Source organism: Lampetra fluviatilis, chromosome 67, assembly GCF_964198595.1.
Source record: "Lampetra fluviatilis chromosome 67, kcLamFluv1.1, whole genome shotgun sequence".
Lineage (NCBI taxonomy): Eukaryota > Metazoa > Chordata > Hyperoartia > Petromyzontiformes > Petromyzontidae > Lampetra > Lampetra fluviatilis.
This window is the reverse complement of record NC_136341.1, coordinates 3951019-3970760: the sequence shown is the minus strand read 5'-3', so window position 1 is coordinate 3970760 and position 19742 is coordinate 3951019. Positions and strand designations below refer to the sequence as shown.

The window sequence follows — 19742 nt, the reverse complement described above, 5'->3', positions numbered from 1 at the left end:
CCATCATCACCACCACTGCCATCATCATCACCACCACCATCATCATCACCACCACCACCACCATCATCACCACCACCATCATCACCACCACCACCATCATCACCACCACCACCATCATCACCACCACCATCATCACCACCACCATCATCATCACCACCATCATCATCACCACCGCCATCATCATCACCACCACCACCATCATCACCATCACCGCCATCATCACCACCACTGCCATCATCATCACCACCACCACCACCATCATCACCACCACCATCATCACCACCACCATCATCACCACCACCACCATCATCACCACCACCATCATCACCACCACCATCATCATCACCACCATCATCATCATCACCACCACCATCATCACCACCACCATCATCACCATCACCGCCATCGTCACCACCACCACCATCATCACCACCACCACCATCATCACCACCACCACCATCATCACCACCACCATCATCACCACCCACCATCATCATCACCACCATCATCATCACCACCACCACCATCATCACCACCACCACCATCATCACCACCACCACCATCATCACCACCACCATCATCACCACCACCATCATCATCACCACCATCATCATCACCACCGCCATCATCATCACCACCACCACCATCATCACCATCACCGCCATCATCACCACCACTGCCATCATCATCACCACCACCATCATCATCACCACCACCACCACCATCATCACCACCACCATCATCACCACCACCACCACCATCATCACCACCACCACCATCATCACCACCACCATCATCACCACCACCATCATCATCACCACCATCATCATCACCACCGCCATCATCATCACCACCACCACCATCATCACCATCACCGCCATCATCACCACCACTGCCATCATCATCACCACCACCATCATCATCACCACCACCACCACCATCATCACCACCACCACCATCATCACCACCACCATCATCACCACCGCCATCATCATCACCACCACCACCATCATCATCACCACCACCATCATCGTCACCACCGCCATCATCATCACCACCATTATCACCATCACCGCCATCATCACCACCACCGCCATCATCATCACGACCACCATCATCATCACCACCGCCATCATCACCACCACCATCATCATCACCACCACCACCATCATCACCATCACCGCCATCATCACCACCATCGCCATCATCATCACCACCACCATCATCACCATCACTGCCATCATCACCACCACCGCCATCATCATCACCACCGCCATCATCATCACCACCGCCATCATCATCACCACCACCATCATCACCATCACCGCCATCATCACCATCACCGCACTCATCACCACCACCGCCATCATCATCATCACCACCACCATCATCACCATCACCGCCATCATCACCACCACCGCCATCATCATCACCACCACCACCATCATCACCATCACCGCCATCATCACCACCACCGCCATCATCATCACCACCACCACCATCATCACCATCACCGCCATCATCACCACCACCGCCATCATCATCACCACCACCACCACCATCATCACCACCACCATCATCATCACCACCACCGCCATCATCACCATCACCGCCATCATCACCACCACCGCCATCATCATCACCACCGCCATCATCATCACCACCGCCATCATCATCACCACCGCCATCATCATCACCACCACCACCACCATCATCACCATCACCGCCATCATCACCACCACCGCCATCATCACCACCACCGCCATCATCATCGCCACCACCATCATCATCACCACCGCCATCATCATCACCACCACCGCCATCATCACCACCACCGCCATCATCATCGCCACCACCATCATCATCACCACCGCCATCATCATCACCAGCACCACCATCATCATCACCGCCATCATCACCACCACCGCCATCATCACCACCACCGCCATCATCATCGCCACCACCATCATCATCACCACCGCCATCATCATCACCACCACCGCCATCATCACCACCACCGCCATCATCATCGCCACCACCATCATCATCACCACCGCCATCATCATCACCAGCACCACCATCATCATCACCGCCATCATCACCACCACCGCCATCATCACCACCACCGCCATCATCATCGCCACCACCATCATCATCACCACCGCCATCATCATCACCACCGCCATCATCATCACCACCACCACCATCATCATCACCACCACCACCATCATCATCACCACCACCACCATCATCACCATCACCGCCATCATCATCACCACCACCATCATCATCACCACCGCCACCATCATCATCACCACCACCACCACCATCATCACCATCACCGCCATCATCACCACCACCGCCATCATCATCACCACCGCCATCATCATCACCACCGCCATCATCATCACCACCGCCATCATCATCACCACCACCATCATCACCATCACCGCCATCATCATCACCACCACCGCCATCATCACCACCACCGCCATCATCACCACCACCGCCATCATCATCACCACCACCACCATCATCATCACCACCACCACCATCATCACCATCACCGCCATCATCATCACCAACACCACCATCATCACCATCACCGCAATCATCACCACCACCATCATCATCATCACCATCACCGCCATCATCACCACCACCACCATCATCACCATCACCGCCATCATCATCACCACCACCGCCATCATCACCACCACCGCCATCATCATCACCACCACCATCATCATCATCACCACCGCCATCATCATCACCATCACCACCATCATCATCACCACCACCACCATCATCACCATCACCGCCATCATCACCACCACCGCCATCATCATCACCATCACCACCATCATCACCATCACCGCCATCATCACCACCACCGCCATCATCATCACCAACACCACCGCCATCATCACCACCACCGGCATCACCACCACCGCCATCATCACCACCACCGCCATCATCATCACCAACACCACCGCCATCATCATCGCCACCATCAACCCCTCACGCAGCGTGGACGTCGCGTGAGCGGTAGCCGTCTCTGTCTGGACGAGGCGGTAGCGGTGCGACTCACAGGGAGATGATGACGATGAGGACGATGATGCAGTTGGGTGGACACAGATACCCACCCACCAAACCACCCACCCACTCATCCAGCCTCCCACCCATTCAGCCACCCAACCACCCACCCACCCAGCCACCCAGCCACCCAGCCACCCAACCACCCCACCCACCCACCAAACCACCCATCCACCCATCCAGCCTCCCACCCATTCAGCCACCCAACCACCCACCCACCCAGCCACCCAGCCACCCATTCAGCCACCCAGCCACCCAACCACCCCACCCAGCCACCCAACCACCCAACCACCCACCCAACCAGGCACCCACCCAGCCACCAAACCACCCACCCATCCAGCCACCCACCCATTCAGCCATCCAACCACCCACCCATCCAACCAGCCACCCAACCAACCAGCCAGCCACTCAACCCATCCAGCCACCCATTCAGCCACCCAACCACCCACCCACACAGGCACCCAACCAGGCACCCACCCACCCATCCACCCAGCCACCCAGCCAGCCACCCAACCCATCCACCCAGCCACCCAACCACCCAGCCAGCCACCCAACCTGGCACCCACCCACCCATCCACCCAGCCACCCAACCACCCAGCCAGCCACCCAACCCATCCAGCCACCCACCCATGCAGCCACCCAACCACCCAACCACCCAGCCAGCCACCCAACCCATCCAGCCACCCACCCATGCAGCCACCCAACCACCCAACCACCCAGCCAGCCACCCAACCCATCCAGCGACCCACCCATGCAGCCACCCACCCACCCACCCATGCAGCCAGCCACCCACCCAACCATCTGACACCACGTGTGACACCCCGCTGTAGAGGCGACGGCGTGTTTATTGTCAAAAGCGACTTTGGCGTCGTCCGTTCTAACAAACAAACAAAAACAAAACCGTACAAAACCACACGCGGACACAGGCAACCTCGTGCGACGCGCACAAAGACAAAGGTGCCCCTCCCCTTGCCCCCTGGGGGATGCCCACCACAGTCTGCGGGGGGGGGGTGGTGGGGGGTGGGGGCCAAGCGCTGACGTCAGCGAGGCGACGTGGGGGAGGCAGAGCGGGCGACCCGACCTCCGACCCCCAGCGGGTCGCCGCCCGAAGCCTCGAGAGCCCAGGGCGGCAGGCCGCCGCCGCCGTCGCCCGCGTCGTCCGTGTCGTAGTCGTCCGTGTCGTCCACCTCGTCGTCCACCTCGTAGTCGTCGTCGTCGTCGTAAGACCGGGCGCTTGACGAGCAACGGTCCGAGTTGGCGAGCAGGAGGTCGAAGCCGCGGGAGACGCCGAAGGCCGGGAACGACGCCGGGAAGGCCTCAGGGAAGGCCTCAGGGAAGGCCTCAGGGAAGGCCTCAGGGAAGGCCTCAGGGAAGGCCTCAGGGAACGACGCCGGGAAGGCCTCAGGGAAGGCCTCAGGGAGGGCCTCAGGGAACGACGCCGGGAAGGCCTCAGGGAAGGCCTCAGGGAACGACGCCGGGAAGGCCTCAGGGAAGGCCTCAGGGAAGGCCTCAGGGAAGGCCTCAGGGAACGACGCCGGGAAGGCCTCAGGGAAGGCCTCAGGGAGGGCCTCAGGGAAGGCCTCAGGGAAGGCCGCCGGGAAGGATCGTTCGGACGACGCGGGGAAGTTGAGGAGCGAGCAGGAGGGGGAGTCCGCGGGGAGCGGGGGGGGAGGTGGGTGGGGGGCCGCGGTCACCCACCCCGCGCTCCTCATCATCAACATCATCGTCGTCATGGTGACACCGTCGTCGTCGTCGTCGTCAACGGCCGCCTCCTCCTCCTCGTCGTCGTCGTCGTCGTCGAAGGAGCTGGGCCACGATCGATCGGCCAGCAGTCCGTCGCCTCGCGACGAGGTGACGTCGGAAGCGACGGTGCCGTCGGCCCCGGCGTCGACGTCGTCGTCGCCCTCGTAGTCGTCCGGTAAGTGGTAGCGATGGGAGGTGCAGCGACGGGCACCGCGACCGTCACCGCCGGCGTCCAGGTCGTCGTCAACATCGCGCTCGGTGTTCGGCAAGCGGTACCGGCGGGAGATGGAGCGGTCGACGGCGCCACAATCACCGTAACCGCCACAACCACCGCCACCACCGCCACAACCACCGCCACAACCGCCACAACCGCCGCAACCGCCATCACGGCCGCCATCCCCACAGTTAGCCAAGCGGTACCGTGCACAGATGGAGGAGCGGAAAACACCATCACCGCCACCACCATCACCGCCACCACCATCACCGCCACCACCATCGCCGCCACCACCACCGCCGCCACCACCACCGCCACCACCACCACCGCCACCACCACCACCGCCACCACCACCACCGCCACCATCACCGCCACCACCACCACCGCCACCACCACCGCCACCACCACCATCAACGCCACCTTCGCTCGGCGAGACGACATTGTCGTGCGGGGAGGAGGTGTTGGTGACGTGGGCCGCTGGCTCACCTCTCCCGGCCGGTGACGGAACTCCGTCGGACGACGACGACGACGATGAGGAGGAGGAGGCCGACGATGGCGACGCGCGGAGGGCGCCGCTGCCCCTCCTCGCTCCGTCGTCCACCTCGCCAGAGTCGCCCGGCGTCAGTCGCCCCGCAGTGCCGCGCTGCTGTTGTTGTTGATGCTGCTGTTGTTGATGCTGCTGTTGTTGATGTTGCTGGTGATGCTGCTGCTGTTGTTGTCGTTGTTGTTGATGCTGCTGTTGTTGATGTTGTTGTTGTTGCTGGTGATGCTGCTGTTGTTGTTGATGCTGCTGCTGTTGAAGGTGGTGGTGGTGGGGCAGGTGGTGACGATGCTGATGGTGAGGAGGGCAGTGCGGCGAGGAGGCGAGAGCCGGCGACGACGGTGAGCCGGGCCGGGAGCCGGCGTTGCCGACGTTGCCGACGTTGCCGGCGGTGATGCCGGTGATGCCGGTGACGTTGTCGGCGTCGACCAAGTGGAGATGCGGGGAGGAGAGGAGCAGCGCCCCGTACGAGGAACTTGAACTCTGCACTCGAATCATTCGACGATTCAATCAGCGATTAATTTCGGCGATTCATGCAATGAGCGATTCATTTACCGGGAGACTCATTCCTTGAGCGATTCGTTCGGCGAGTGACTCGCTGAGCGGTTCATTCGCCGAGTGATTCATTCGGTGATTCATTGCGTGGTTCATTCATTGAGTGAGTGATTCGCTGAGCGATTCATTCGCAGAATGATTCAATCGCCGAGTTATTCATTCAGTGATTGTCATTCATTCAGTGCTTCATTCGCAGTGTGTAGTAAACATCGCCACTGGGGGTGTGTGGTGGTGGTGATGGTGGTGCGTGGTGGTGTGTGGTGGTGTGTGGTGGTGGTGGTGTGGGGTGGTGGTGGTGGTGCGTGGTGATGGTGGTGGTGGTGGTGGTGTGTGGGTGGTGGTGGTGGTGATGTGTGGTGTTGGTGTGTGTTGGTGGTGGTGGTGGTGGTGTGTGGTGGTGGTGTGTTGTGGTGGTGGTGTGTGGTGGTGGCGTGTGTGGTGATGGTGTGTGGTGGTGGTGTGGTGTGTGATGATGATGGTGGTGTGTGGTAGTGGTGTGCGGTAGTGGTGTGTGCTGGTGGTGGCGGTGGTGGTGTGGTGGGTGGTGGTGGTGGTGTGTGATGATGATGGTGGTGGGTGGTAGTGGTGGTGGTGTGTGGAGACCACCACGTGCGAGCTCGTCACCTGTGTGCTGGTGGTGGCGGTGGTGTGGTGGGTGGGTGGTGGTGGTGGTGTGTGATGATGATGGTGGTGGCGTGTGTGGTGGTGGTGGTGTGTGATGATGATGGTGGTGGGTGGTGGTGGTGGTGGTGTGTGGAGACCACCACGTGCGAGCTCGTCACCTGTGTGCTGGTGGTGGCGGTGGTGGTGGTGGTGTGGTGGGTGGTGGTGGTAGTGTGTGATGATGATGGTGGTGGGTGCTCGTGGTGGCGGTGGTGGTGGTGTGGTGGGTGGTGGTGGTGGTGTGTGGGTGGTGTGCGGTAGTGTGTGGGTGGTGTGCGGTAGTGGTGGTGGTGTGGTGGGTGGTGGTGGTGGTGTGTGATGATGATGGTGGTGGGTGGTGGTGGTGGTGCGTGGAGACCACCACGTGCGAGCTCGTCACCTGTGCGGTCAACGGCAGGCACATCTGCGGCGCCTGGACTGAGACGCTGCGTCGAGGAGGGACGTGATGTTTTCTAGAGGGGGTGGAGAGAAGGGGGGGGGGGTCAAAAGGAGATCGGGGGGGGGTGGGGGGGTGGGGGGGTCGGGGGGGGTCAGGGGGGGCTCGGGGGTGGGGGGGTCAGGGGTCGGGGCACGCACGCGGACACTCGCCGCGCCTCAACGGCCCACGACCCAACCGAGGGTCGGGATTTAAAAGCTGCCGCCCCCAGCGGCGTGGACCAATCAGGTGCCACAGGCGACGCCATCGCCTTCGCCGGGGCGCGTTCCGGTTTGGTTGGCAGGTTCGCCGCGCAGCGACACGATTCGTAGCAAGGGGGGGGCTTCCGTTTGGTGTTTAAACATCTTTTATTTGCCAGAAAGGTCAAAGCATATTCTTATATTTTGAGACTGGCAAGGGAGGTCCCACGATGGAGGTCCCCACGACGGAGGGGCCCCACGACGGAGGGGCCCCACGACGGAGGGGCCCCACGACGGAGGTCCCCACGACGGAGGTCCCCACGACGGAGGTCCCCACGACGGAGGTCCCCACGACGGAGGTCCTCACGATGGAGGCCCCCACGACGGAGGTTCCCACGACGGAGGAGCCCCACGACGGAGGGGCCCCACGACGGAGGGGCCCCACGACGGAGGTCCCACGACGGAGGTCCCCACGACGGAGGGGCCCCACGACGGAGGTCCCCACGACAGAGGGCCCTACAATGGAGGTCCCAGCATGGCGGCCAAACAGAAGCCACTGGGCCATGCGGTGACTACTGGGCCATGCGGGCTCCGTGAACCAGCCAACGCAGCCTCCTCGCCTGGCCGGAGGAGCTCACCGATGGGACCGTGTCCAGATCTCTCAAGGATTTGTGAGCTCCTCGCACGATCCAGCCTGCAGGCTAAACCCAGGATGGATCGTTTGGCCCGCCAGCCTGAATGTTTCTAACCGGAGCAGATGTTCCATTAGAGGGGGTCCACGTTTCACGAGCATGGAGAAGGGAGGGCATGACACGCACACACACACACACACGCACGCACAATCGCCTACCTGGTGAAGGCAGTCTGCTTGAGCCCATTCTGCTTGACATGTTCTATCAACTGCTGCTGTGTCCGCCCGCTGAGTTGCAGAGGTGGGGGGGGGGGTGGGGGAGAGGACACGAAAGTCAAGAGCCGGACTGGTGGCCAGCGTCAAGTCCAGCAGCGAACCCGGCGCAACAATCGTATCGTGCCTTTGTGCGATGCTTTGTCAACAACGCAACCACAGCAGCAACAACAACGACGACGACAACATCCCCAACAACGATCGGAGGTGCAAAACGTAAAGAAGAAAAAAAAGGCGAGCAAGTCACGGAGAACTACGCGGAACAAACAAGAAGTCACGTGCTCTGGACCCGCACGGCCAAAACACATCGGAGCGCGCGGTGTGTGTGTGTGTGTCCATCGTGAAGGATGTGGAAAGGAGGAAAAAAGTAGTGTGTAGTGTAGTGTATAGTGTAGTGTATAGTGTAGTGTATAGTAGTGTAGCGTATAGTGTAGTGTATAGTGCAGTGTTTAGTAGTGTATAGTGTAGTGTATAGTAGTGTATAGTATAGTGTATAGTGTAGTGTATAGTGTAGTGTATAGTGTATAGCAGTGTATAGCAGTGTATAGTGTAATGTATAGCAGTGTAGTGTATAACAGTGCAGTGTATAGTGTAGTGTATAGCAGTGTATAGTATAGTGTATAGTGTATAATGTAGTGTATAGTAGTGTAGTGTATAGTAGTGTATAGTAGTGTAGTGTATAGTAGTGTAGTGTATAGTGTAGTGTATAGTAGTGTAGTGTATAGCAGTGTAGTGTATAGTGTAGTGTATAGTAGTGTATAGTGTATAGTGTAGTGTATAGTAGTGTAGTGTATAGTGTAGTGTATAGTAGTGTAGTGTATAGTAGTGTATAGTAGTGTAGTGTATAGTAGTGTATAGTAGTGTAGTGTATATGTAATAAACGACTGGACCACGATGTCTGGCTCAGTGTCCTTTATTATTCGGTTCGTGCTGTACACCCACACGGCTGTCTTTACTCTGTAGCTTCTCCACGGTGCTGACTCCAATGTCGGCCCGATCCACAACAGCAGCTCCGCTGCTGTTTCTCTCACACAGCCCCCCTTGGCTGTACTCGCTGCTGCTCTTCTCCATCCGCAGCTCTCACAGCTTCTTGCTCTCTCTCTCTCCCCGCAGCTCCTCCTGGCAGCCACACCGCTGCCTCTAACAAGCAGCCCCCTCTCTCTCCCTCTCCGCAGCTCCTCCTGGCAGCCACACCGCTGCCTCTAACACGCAGCCCCCTGGCTGTCTCCTCTGCAGCTGCACACCACTCCGCAGCTTCCTCTTATCTTCGGGGTTGGCTCCCGATGGCCGTCGGCGCCCCCCCCTCTCCACACTTGCCCGCGTGGCCTCACTCTTTTCCGCTCACACCCCGACTGCCTTCCCCTTCCGGTTTACCCGCTTAAGGCCCCGAACCTTCCCCCCACGTCACATGACTCCACCCCCCGTGACGTCACCTCCGGAAGGTCGCTTACGCCCGCATTACACCACCCTCCCCCGTAGAAAAATCCCAGCCGACCTCGGCTGACCAATAGCAAATCGTAATGCGGCGAACCGAGCTTCCCCCCCTAAAGGACACTAAGCATACCAATAGGGTTTTTCCCCTTTTTTCTGGCAACAAAACTGACACCTTTTGCAAGGAATCATGTCTACATTAACCGCAATACTTGCAGTCAAATGCAAACAAAAACACAATACTCTGGTAATTTATGCATTGTCTTTGAAACTGATTGGTCCACACCAGAGACAGCTTTCTTTGGAGCCTCGTCTCATATGGTGTTCGACCAGATGACGCCAAAAGGCGCACAGTTCAAGACAACGCACTACCAGAGTAATAAGGGCTCGGGGTAAGCAGCTACATCATGGGACCTCCTTTGCCAGTACCAAAATATACCAATAGGGTTTTTCCCCTTTTTTCTGGCAACAAAACTGACACCTTTTGCAAGGAATCATGTCTACATTAACCGCAATACTTGCAGTCAAATGCAAACAAAAACACAATACTCTGGTAATTTATGCATTGTCTTTGAAACTGATTGGTCCACACCAGAGACAGCTTTCTTTGGAGCCTCGTCTCATATGGTGTTCGACCAGATGACGCCAAAAGGCGCACAGTTCAAGACAACGCACTACCAGAGTAATAAGGGCTCGGGGTAAGCAGCTACATCATGGGACCTCCTTTGCCAGTACCAAAATATACCAATAGGGTTTTTCCCCTTTTTTCTGGCAACAAAACTGACACCTTTTGCAAGGAATCATGTCTACATTAACCGCAATACTTGCAGTCAAATGCAAACAAAAACACAATACTCTGGTAATTTATGCATTGTCTTTGAAACTGATTGGTCCACACCAGAGACAGCTTTCTTTGGAGCCTCGTCTCATATGGTGTTCGACCAGATGACGCCAAAAGGCGCACAGTTCAAGACAACGCACTACCAGAGTAATAAGGGCTCGGGGTAAGCAGCTACATCATGGGACCTCCTTTGCCAGTACCAAAATATACCAATAGGGTTTTTCCCCTTTTTTCTGGCAACAAAACTGACACCTTTTGCAAGGAATCATGTCTACATTAACCGCAATACTTGCAGTCAAATGCAAACAAAAACACAATACTCTGGTAATTTATGCATTGTCTTTGAAACTGATTGGTCCACACCAGAGACAGCTTTCTTTGGAGCCTCGTCTCATATGGTGTTCGACCAGATGACGCCAAAAGGCGCACAGTTCAAGACAACGCACTACCAGAGTAATAAGGGCTCGGGGTAAGCAGCTACATCATGGGACCTCCTTTGCCAGTACCAAAATATACCAATAGGGTTTTTCCCCTTTTTTCTGGCAACAAAACTGACACCTTTTGCAAGGAATCATGTCTACATTAACCGCAATACTTGCAGTCAAATGCAAACAAAAACACAATACTCTGGTAATTTATGCATTGTCTTTGAAACTGATTGGTCCACACCAGAGACAGCTTTCTTTGGAGCCTCGTCTCATATGGTGTTCGACCAGATGACGCCAAAAGGCGCACAGTTCAAGACAACGCACTACCAGAGTAATAAGGGCTCGGGGTAAGCAGCTACATCATGGGACCTCCTTTGCCAGTACCAAAATATACCAATAGGGTTTTTCCCCTTTTTTCTGGCAACAAAACTGACACCTTTTGCAAGGAATCATGTCTACATTAACCGCAATACTTGCAGTCAAATGCAAACAAAAACACAATACTCTGGTAATTTATGCATTGTCTTTGAAACTGATTGGTCCACACCAGAGACAGCTTTCTTTGGAGCCTCGTCTCATATGGTGTTCGACCAGATGACGCCAAAAGGCGCACAGTTCAAGACAACGCACTACCAGAGTAATAAGGGCTCGGGGTAAGCAGCTACATCATGGGACCTCCTTTGCCAGTACCAAAATATACCAATAGGGTTTTTCCCCTTTTTTCTGGCAACAAAACTGACACCTTTTGCAAGGAATCATGTCTACATTAACCGCAATACTTGCAGTCAAATGCAAACAAAAACACAATACTCTGGTAATTTATGCATTGTCTTTGAAACTGATTGGTCCACACCAGAGACAGCTTTCTTTGGAGCCTCGTCTCATATGGTGTTCGACCAGATGACGCCAAAAGGCGCACAGTTCAAGACAACGCACTACCAGAGTAATAAGGGCTCGGGGTAAGCAGCTACATCATGGGACCTCCTTTGCCAGTACCAAAATATACCAATAGGGTTTTTCCCCTTTTTTCTGGCAACAAAACTGACACCTTATTACTCTGGTAGTGCGTTGTCTTGAACTGTGCGCCTTTTGGCGTCATCTGGTCGAACACCATATGAGACGAGGCTCCAAAGAAAGCTGTCTCTGGTGTGGACCAATCAGTTTCAAAGTCAATGCTTAAATTACCAGAGTATTGTGTTTTTGTTTGCATTTGACTGCAAGTATTGCGGTTAATGTAGACATGATTCCTTGCAAAAGGTGTCAGTTTTGTTGCCAGAAAAAAGGGGAAAAACCCTATTGGTATATTTTGGTACTGGCAAAGGAGGTCCCATGATGTAGCTGCTTACCCCGAGCCCTTATTACTCTGGTAGTGCGTTGTCTTGAACTGTGCGCCTTTTGGCGTCATCTGGTCGAACACCATATGAGACGAGGCTCCAAAGAAAGCTGTCTCTGGTGTGGACCAATCAGTTTCAAAGACAATGCATAAATTACCAGAGTATTGTGTTTTTGTTTGCATTTGACTGCAAGTATTGCGGTTAATGTAGACATGATTCCTTGCAAAAGGTGTCAGTTTTGTTGCCAGAAAAAAGGGGAAAAACCCTATTGGTATATTTTGGTACTGGCAAAGGAGGTCCCATGATGACACTAAGCATATTATGTAACAGCAAGAACAACAACAACGCAATTAACATCAACGAACGTACAAAAGCATGCAATAAATACAACTGTAAGAAAAAAATAACAAGACAGCAACAATCAACGAAACGTAAGCGATTTGGAACGTGTGCGGGTCGCCGGCCCGTCCCGGACGGTCGGCGGCCCACTCGCAGAACGGGAACGCGATGAAAGTCGAGGAATGACAGGGGGTAATCCCCCTGTCGCATCTGGAGGTCCACCGACGTCCCGTGTCCCTAAAGAGTTAGTCTTGGGCTTGTCCTGTGACCGTGCCCGCAGCTGGGTCGGAAGGGCTGCAGGGCTCGAAGGTCCCGCAGACCTGGCAGGCGTCCTCCGAGCAGGGCCCCTCGTCCCCCGCAATGTCACGGCCGGCCTGTCTGGAACAGGTACGACAGGCGCTCTAGCGAGATCAATGGACGCAGGCAGGGGAGAGTCAGCAGCAACAGACCCCGGCAATGTGGACAATCATGGGTCGCAAACGCCGTAGTGGCATGTGCCACAACCGTACCGGCCGGGACACGGACGTTTTCCCCCCCCGCATTAAGCACCTGTAAAAATGGTAATTGATCCGGCCGGACGATGGTCTGTGCCCCCACTAACGCCAACCCGGTTGTTATCGTGGCGGACGGTGACAACAAGACCCCTACTGCTCCTAGCCGATCAGGCAGGGGCTTCCGATACCGCAAGGGTATAAGCATCTGTGTACCAGGTGGGATGTCCACAGATGCGACGGACAGCGCCTGCACTTGTACGGCCGAAGCAGGTCGCCCCCAGGGCGACGGCAGAAACGAGATTTGACGGCCCCCCGGCAGTTCAATACAATTCTCATTGATTTTGATCAAAATGGGCATCTTAGCCAAAAAATCGGTGCCTAACAAACAAGGAACCGCCAAAGATCTCGATATCAACACAACACCCGAGGCCGACACATCCCCAATAGATATCTTAGCATCCACCTGACCCACGATACCCATGCTACCCCCGTTCGCAGCGACGCACGACCCATAAACCGGACGCACAGCCCCCGACGGAATGCCCAACAGATGGAAAATGACATCCGATATAATAGTCGCAGACGCCCCCGAGTCAACCAAAATGCGCACGTCCACACCTTGTATGGACCCCGGTACAGTGGACGAACCCGTAGCGGCCGCGACAACTCTCCGTGCCAATTTGCGCCACTGCGTAACTGAATGACAAGGCCCCGTCGATGGCCTTTCTTTAACAACAACAATAGGATCGCGCAACACAGGTGGTGGGTGAGGTGGAAAGCCTTGCCGAGTGTCTGGTGCGTGCCGACATGCCTGTTTCGGAGGATCTTTAGCCGACTTGACCGGTGCCGAGGCCTCCTGCTGCGGCGGAGCCGGGAAGCGGGCCCAGCAGTCTCTGGCGTAGTGGCCCCTACGCCCGCAGCGGAAACATTCGGCCTCGTTGCGCCGAAGCGCAGGCCTCGCCTCCTGACGGCCCCGTTCTGGTAGCACCGCGCGCGGTCTCGGCCCGCCGCGTCCCGTCCATGGAGCGGAGGCGGCCGTCAGTTGTTGAGGGCCCCGGTCATCCGGAACATAGACGGCCTGCGCAGGGTTCCACCCCAGCGCCTCCCCTTCTTTGACAGGCCCCCCCGTCCACGCCGTCACTTGTTTCCAGCGACGGAGGTTGAATTGCGCATCGAGACACTTAGCAGCCATCCGGGAAGTTAGCTTCTCATGCCCACACACAGGCATGGGGATCCCTAGATCCCGAGACAGCTCCAACATTTTCCCTAATATGAGAGGCTCGAGCAGGTCCTGTGGCGTCTCAGGATAAGCTGCCATGGCCAGCTCCAGCACCGCACCCCTGAACGCCACGGGCGACTCCTCTGGTGCTCGTTGTCGTTGAGCGAATCGCCGATGCGCATCATCTGGTGGCTCATAAGCATCGGCCATTTCTTGAAAAACACCACATAAAGTTGCCTTCTTATCGGTCGCTATGGAACGGAAGAATCGGACAGATTCGTCGTCCAGGAGAGTCGGCAACACCTCCAAAGCCTCCGCATCGGTCCATCTTGCTGTGCGTACCGCCGCCAAGAAGCGGCAGGCGAACGCGCTCCAGTCCCCACCGACGGAAAATTCTTTAACCGTTGTAAGGTGGCGACTCCGACTCCTCTTCCCGCCGTCTTCCAATGGTGGTGGTTGTGATGGCAAATTCAAAATGGCGTCGGCCCGCGGCGTGGCCAAGATGGCGGTTTGGCGCCACGGAGCGCGCAAAATGGCGGCCTCTTGCCGCGTGGGCAATGGCGGCGGCAGGACAGGCAACGTGGCGGCCCGCGGAGCACCACTTGCATCATCCATCGTCCCTGGCGCGACGAGATGGCATAGATGCGCCAGGACGTCCTTAAGTGCCTCCAGTTGTACCGCCATCGCTTGCCATCGTTGATCCGCGTCTGATGATGTCGACGGACCCGCCACCGCGCCAACATCCTCCACTCCCGTTCCCGTGGTCGCCTCAGCCGGGCTCTCCTCCACCACCCCAACAGGATCCGTGGTTGGGGGGAGTTCGTCGTCGTCGGACGAAGAAGCCGATGCAGGCGCCGGATTAACTTTCTTCCTCACTTGTTTCGACATGCCGTTGCACTTCCGACACCAGTGTAATAAACGACTGGACCACGATGTCTGGCTCAGTGTCCTTTATTATTCGGTTCGTGCTGTACACCCACACGGCTGTCTTTACTCTGTAGCTTCTCCACGGTGCTGACTCCAATGTCGGCCCGATCCACAACAGCAGCTCCGCTGCTGTTTCTCTCACACAGCCCCCCTTGGCTGTACTCGCTGCTGCTCTTCTCCATCCGCAGCTCTCACAGCTTCTTGCTCTCTCTCTCTCTCCCCGCAGCTCCTCCTGGCAGCCACACCGCTGCCTCTAACAAGCAGCCCCCTCTCTCTCCCTCTCCGCAGCTCCTCCTGGCAGCCACACCGCTGCCTCTAACACGCAGCCCTCCTGGCTGTCTCCTCCGCAGCTGCACACCACTCCGCAGCTTCCTCTTATCTTCGGGGTTGGCTCCCGATGGCCGTCGGCGCCCCCCCCTCTCCACACTTGCCCGCGTGGCCTCACTCTTTTCCGCTCACACCCCGACTGCCTTCCCCTTCCGGTTTACCCGCTTAAGGCCCCGAACCTTCCCCCCACGTCACATGACTCCACCCCCCGTGACGTCACCTCCGGAAGGTCGCTTACGCCCGCATTACATATAGTAGTGTAGTGTATAGTAGTGTAGTGTATAGTAGTGTAGTGTATAGTAGTGTAGTGTATAGTGCAGTGTATAGTAGTATAGTGTATAGTGTAGTGTATAGTGTAGTGTATAGTGTAGTGTATAGTGTAGTGTATAGTGTAGTGTATAGCAGTGTAGTGTATAGTGTAGTGTATAGCAGTGTAGTGTATAGTGTAGTGTATAGCAGTGTAGTGTATAGTGTAGTGTATAGCAGTGTAGTGTATAGTGTAGTGTATAGCAGTGTAGTGTATAGTGTAGTGTATAGCAGTGTAGTGTATAGTGTAGTGTATAGTAGTGTCGTGTATAGTAGTGTGTACCTGGCCAGGTACGGGTACCCGTTTGCGACCCTGGTGCGGCCGGGTACGGGTACGGGTAGGCCGTGAGTCACAGGTGAGTCACCGTTTGTCACTCATTTCCCAACGTCTTGTCTCTTCTCACAATTCAAGTTCCTCGAATCAACCCACCCGCGCCTGCAACATGGCTTCATCCCAGAGGTCGCAATTCAAGTTCCTAGAATCAACCCACCCGCGCCTGCAACATGGCTTCATCCCAGAGGTCGCAATCAGGTACCCGATACCCCTACCCAGCCGGGTACGGGTACGGCCGGGTACGGGTAGGGTACGGGTAGGGTACAGGTACGGCCGGGTACGGGTACGGGTACCCGTTTGCGACCCTGGTGCGGCCAGGTACGGGGGTAAGGAATCAAAACCCGTTTGCGACCTCTGCTCCAGGCCTACTACTGGCGATCTCCCTCCCCCTCTCTCTCTCGCCTGTAGCGGAACGCCGAACCGCGGCCGAAGAGTGCCGTGCGGTGTCGGCGGTCGCGCCGGGACGCGGCGGCGGCGGTGGTGGTGGTGGTGGTGGTGGCGGTGGTGGCGGTGGTGGTGGTGGTGGAGGAGGAGGAGGGGGGGGGAGGCATCGAGCGGAAGAAGGCGTGCGTCTCCACGCAGCGCTTCCACAGGCGCTTGCAGGCGTCGCGGTCGGGCAGCGTGAACTCCAGCGTGTCCACGCTGCTCCACCAAGACTCAAACTCCTGCGGAGGAGACGGGAGGGGGGGTGGGGGGTGGGGGGGTGGGGGGAGGGGGGTGGAGGGTGGGGGGAGGGGGGGAGGGGGGGTTTGGGGTGGGGAGAAAGCGAAACAAGTTCACACACTCACACTCATTCTCACTCACACTCTCTCACTCTCTCACACCCTCACACTCTCACACTCTCTCCCTCACACTCTCTCACACTCTCTCACACTCTCTCACACTCTCACACTCTCTCTCTCACACTCTCTCTCTCACACTCTCTCACACTCTCTCTCTCACACTCTCTCACTCTCACACTCTCACTCTCACACTCTCACTCTCACACTCTCTCTCTCACACTCTCTCACACTCTCTCTCTCACACTCTCTCACTCTCACACTCTCACTCTCACACTCTCACTCTCACACTCTCTCACACTCTCTCTCTCACACTCTCTCACTCTCACACTCTCACTCTCACACTCTCACTCTCACACTCTCTCACACTCTCTCTCTCACACTCTCTCACTCTCACACTCTCTCACTCTCACACTCTCACTCTCACACTCTCACTCTCACACTCTCTCACACTCTCTCTCTCACACTCTCTCACTCTCACACTCTCACTCTCACACTCTCACTCTCACACTCTCTCACACTCTCTCTCTCACACTCTCTCACTCTCACACTCTCTCACTCTCACACTCTCACTCTCACACTCTCTCCCTCACACTCTCTCACACTCTCTCACACTCTCTCACACTCTCACACTCTCTCTCTCACACTCTCACTCTCACACTCTCTCACACTCTCTCTCTCACACTCTCTCACTCTCACACTCTCACTCTCACACTCTCACTCTCACACTCTCTCTCTCACACTCTCTCTCTCACACTCTCTCACACTCTCTCTCTCACTCTCACTCTCACACTCTCTCACACTCTCTCACTCTATCACACCCTCACACTCTCTCACACTCTCTCACGCTCTCTCTATCACATTCACTCATTCTCTCACACTCTCACACTCTCTCACACTCTCTCACACCCTCACACTCTCTCACGCTCTCTCACGCTCTCTCTATCACATTCACTCATTCTCTCACACTCTCACACTCTCTCACGCTCTCTCTATCACATTCACTCATTCTCTCACACTCTCACGCTCTATCACACCCTCACACTCTCTCACACTCTCTCACGCTCTCTCTATCACATTCACTCATTCTCTCACACTCTCACACTCTCTCACGCTCTCTCTATCACATTCACTCACTCTCTCACACTCTCACGCTCTATCACACCCTCACACTCTCTCACACTCTCTCACGCTCTCTCTATCACATTCACTCATTCTCTCACACTCTCACACTCTCTCACGCTCTATCTCTCACACTCTCACACTCTCTCACACTCTCTCACACCCTCACACTCTCTCCCTCACACTCTCACACTCTCTCACACTCTCTCACACCCTCACACTCTCTCCCTCACACTCTCTCACACTCTCTCACACTCTCACACCCTCACACTCTCTCTCTCACACTCTCACACTCTCTCACACTCTCTCACACCCTCACACTCTCTCACACTCTCTCACACTCTCTCACACTCTCACACCCTCACACTCTCTCTCTCACACACCCTCACACTCTCTCTCTCTCTCACGCTCTCTCTCTCACGCTCGCTCTCACTCACGTAACCCTCTGCGTGCAGCTTCAGGAAGAAGCGTTCTCTCTCTCGCTCTCTCACACTCTCTCACTCTCTCACACTCTCTCCCTCACACTCTCTCACACTCTCACACTCTCTCACACTCTCTCTCTCACACACCCTCACACTCTCTCTCTCTCTCTCACGCTCGCTCTCACTCACGTAACCCTCTGCGTGCAGCTTCAGGAAGAAGCGTTCTCTCTTGAAGCTCAGCTTGCGGATCTTCGCCCAGGAACACAAACTCAGCTTCGTGCTGCCCTGTGACGCAACAAAGACAAAGGTCCCCCCTGCGGCCTTTCACAGACCGTTGGGGCAAGTGCCGTTCGCGAGCAGCGCCGACGAAGGACGGCACGATGGGTGAGTGGGGGAGCGGGTGAGCGAGTTGGTGGCTGGGCGAGTGGGGGAGCGAGTTGGTTGCTGGGTGGGCGAGTGGGGGAGCGAGTTGGTGGCTGGGTGGGTGAGTGGGGGAGCGAGTTGGTGAGTGAGCGTGCGGGTGAGCGTGCGGGTGAGCGAGTTGGTCACTGGGTGGGTGAGTGAGCGAGCTGGTGAGCGTGCGGGCGAGCGGGAGGGCGAGCGGGAGGGCGAGCGGGCAAGCAAGCAAGCGAGCGGGCAAGCATGCGGGTGAGCGTGCAGGCGAGCGAGCGGGTGAGCGTGCAGGCGAGCGGGTGAGCGAGCGGGTGAACGAGCGGGTGAGCGAGCGGGTGAACGCGCGGGCAAGCGGGTGAGTGAGCGGGTGAGCGAGCGGGTGAGCGAGCAGGCGAGCGGGTGAGCGGGTGAGCGAGCGCCCCACCCTGTAGACGACGATGCCCGAGTGCGTGGGGGCGAGGTGGAGGGGGTTGCCGCTGTCCCTCCTGGTGGTGGCGGTGGGGACCAGGCGCAGTCCGAACCACTCCAGCTTCCTCGCCACGTCCAGCACCTGCAGCTCGGCCTGCCCGGGGCTCTGTCCACTACACAGGCACACGCACACGCACAGGTACACACAGGTACACACACAGGTACACACACACACACAGGTACACACACAGGCATATACACACAGGTACACAGGTACACACACACACAGGTACACACACAGGTACAC

General features: G+C 56.6%; 2 protein-coding genes across 2 annotated transcripts in view; both read right to left on the bottom strand.

The window, feature by feature from the left end:
- LOC144952371 (uncharacterized) overlaps window positions 1–19742 on the bottom strand; it is a 217961-nt gene that overhangs the window by 96891 nt on the left and 101328 nt on the right. The window lies entirely within an intron of this gene.
- The window catches only part of LOC144952373 (FERM, ARHGEF and pleckstrin domain-containing protein 1-like), a 57331-nt gene that overhangs the window by 31275 nt on the left and 6314 nt on the right, over window positions 1–19742 (bottom strand). The window contains exons 6-11 of the mRNA XM_078882763.1: window positions 19452–19608; window positions 18824–18919; window positions 16714–16976; window positions 8278–8346; window positions 7192–7264; window positions 5540–6077 (exon numbers count right to left, since the gene is read on the bottom strand). Of these exons, the coding sequence (XP_078738889.1) occupies window positions 5540–6077; window positions 7192–7264; window positions 8278–8346; window positions 16714–16976; window positions 18824–18919; window positions 19452–19608 (1196 nt within the window). The remainder of the gene's footprint in view (window positions 1–5539; window positions 6078–7191; window positions 7265–8277; window positions 8347–16713; window positions 16977–18823; window positions 18920–19451; window positions 19609–19742) is intronic.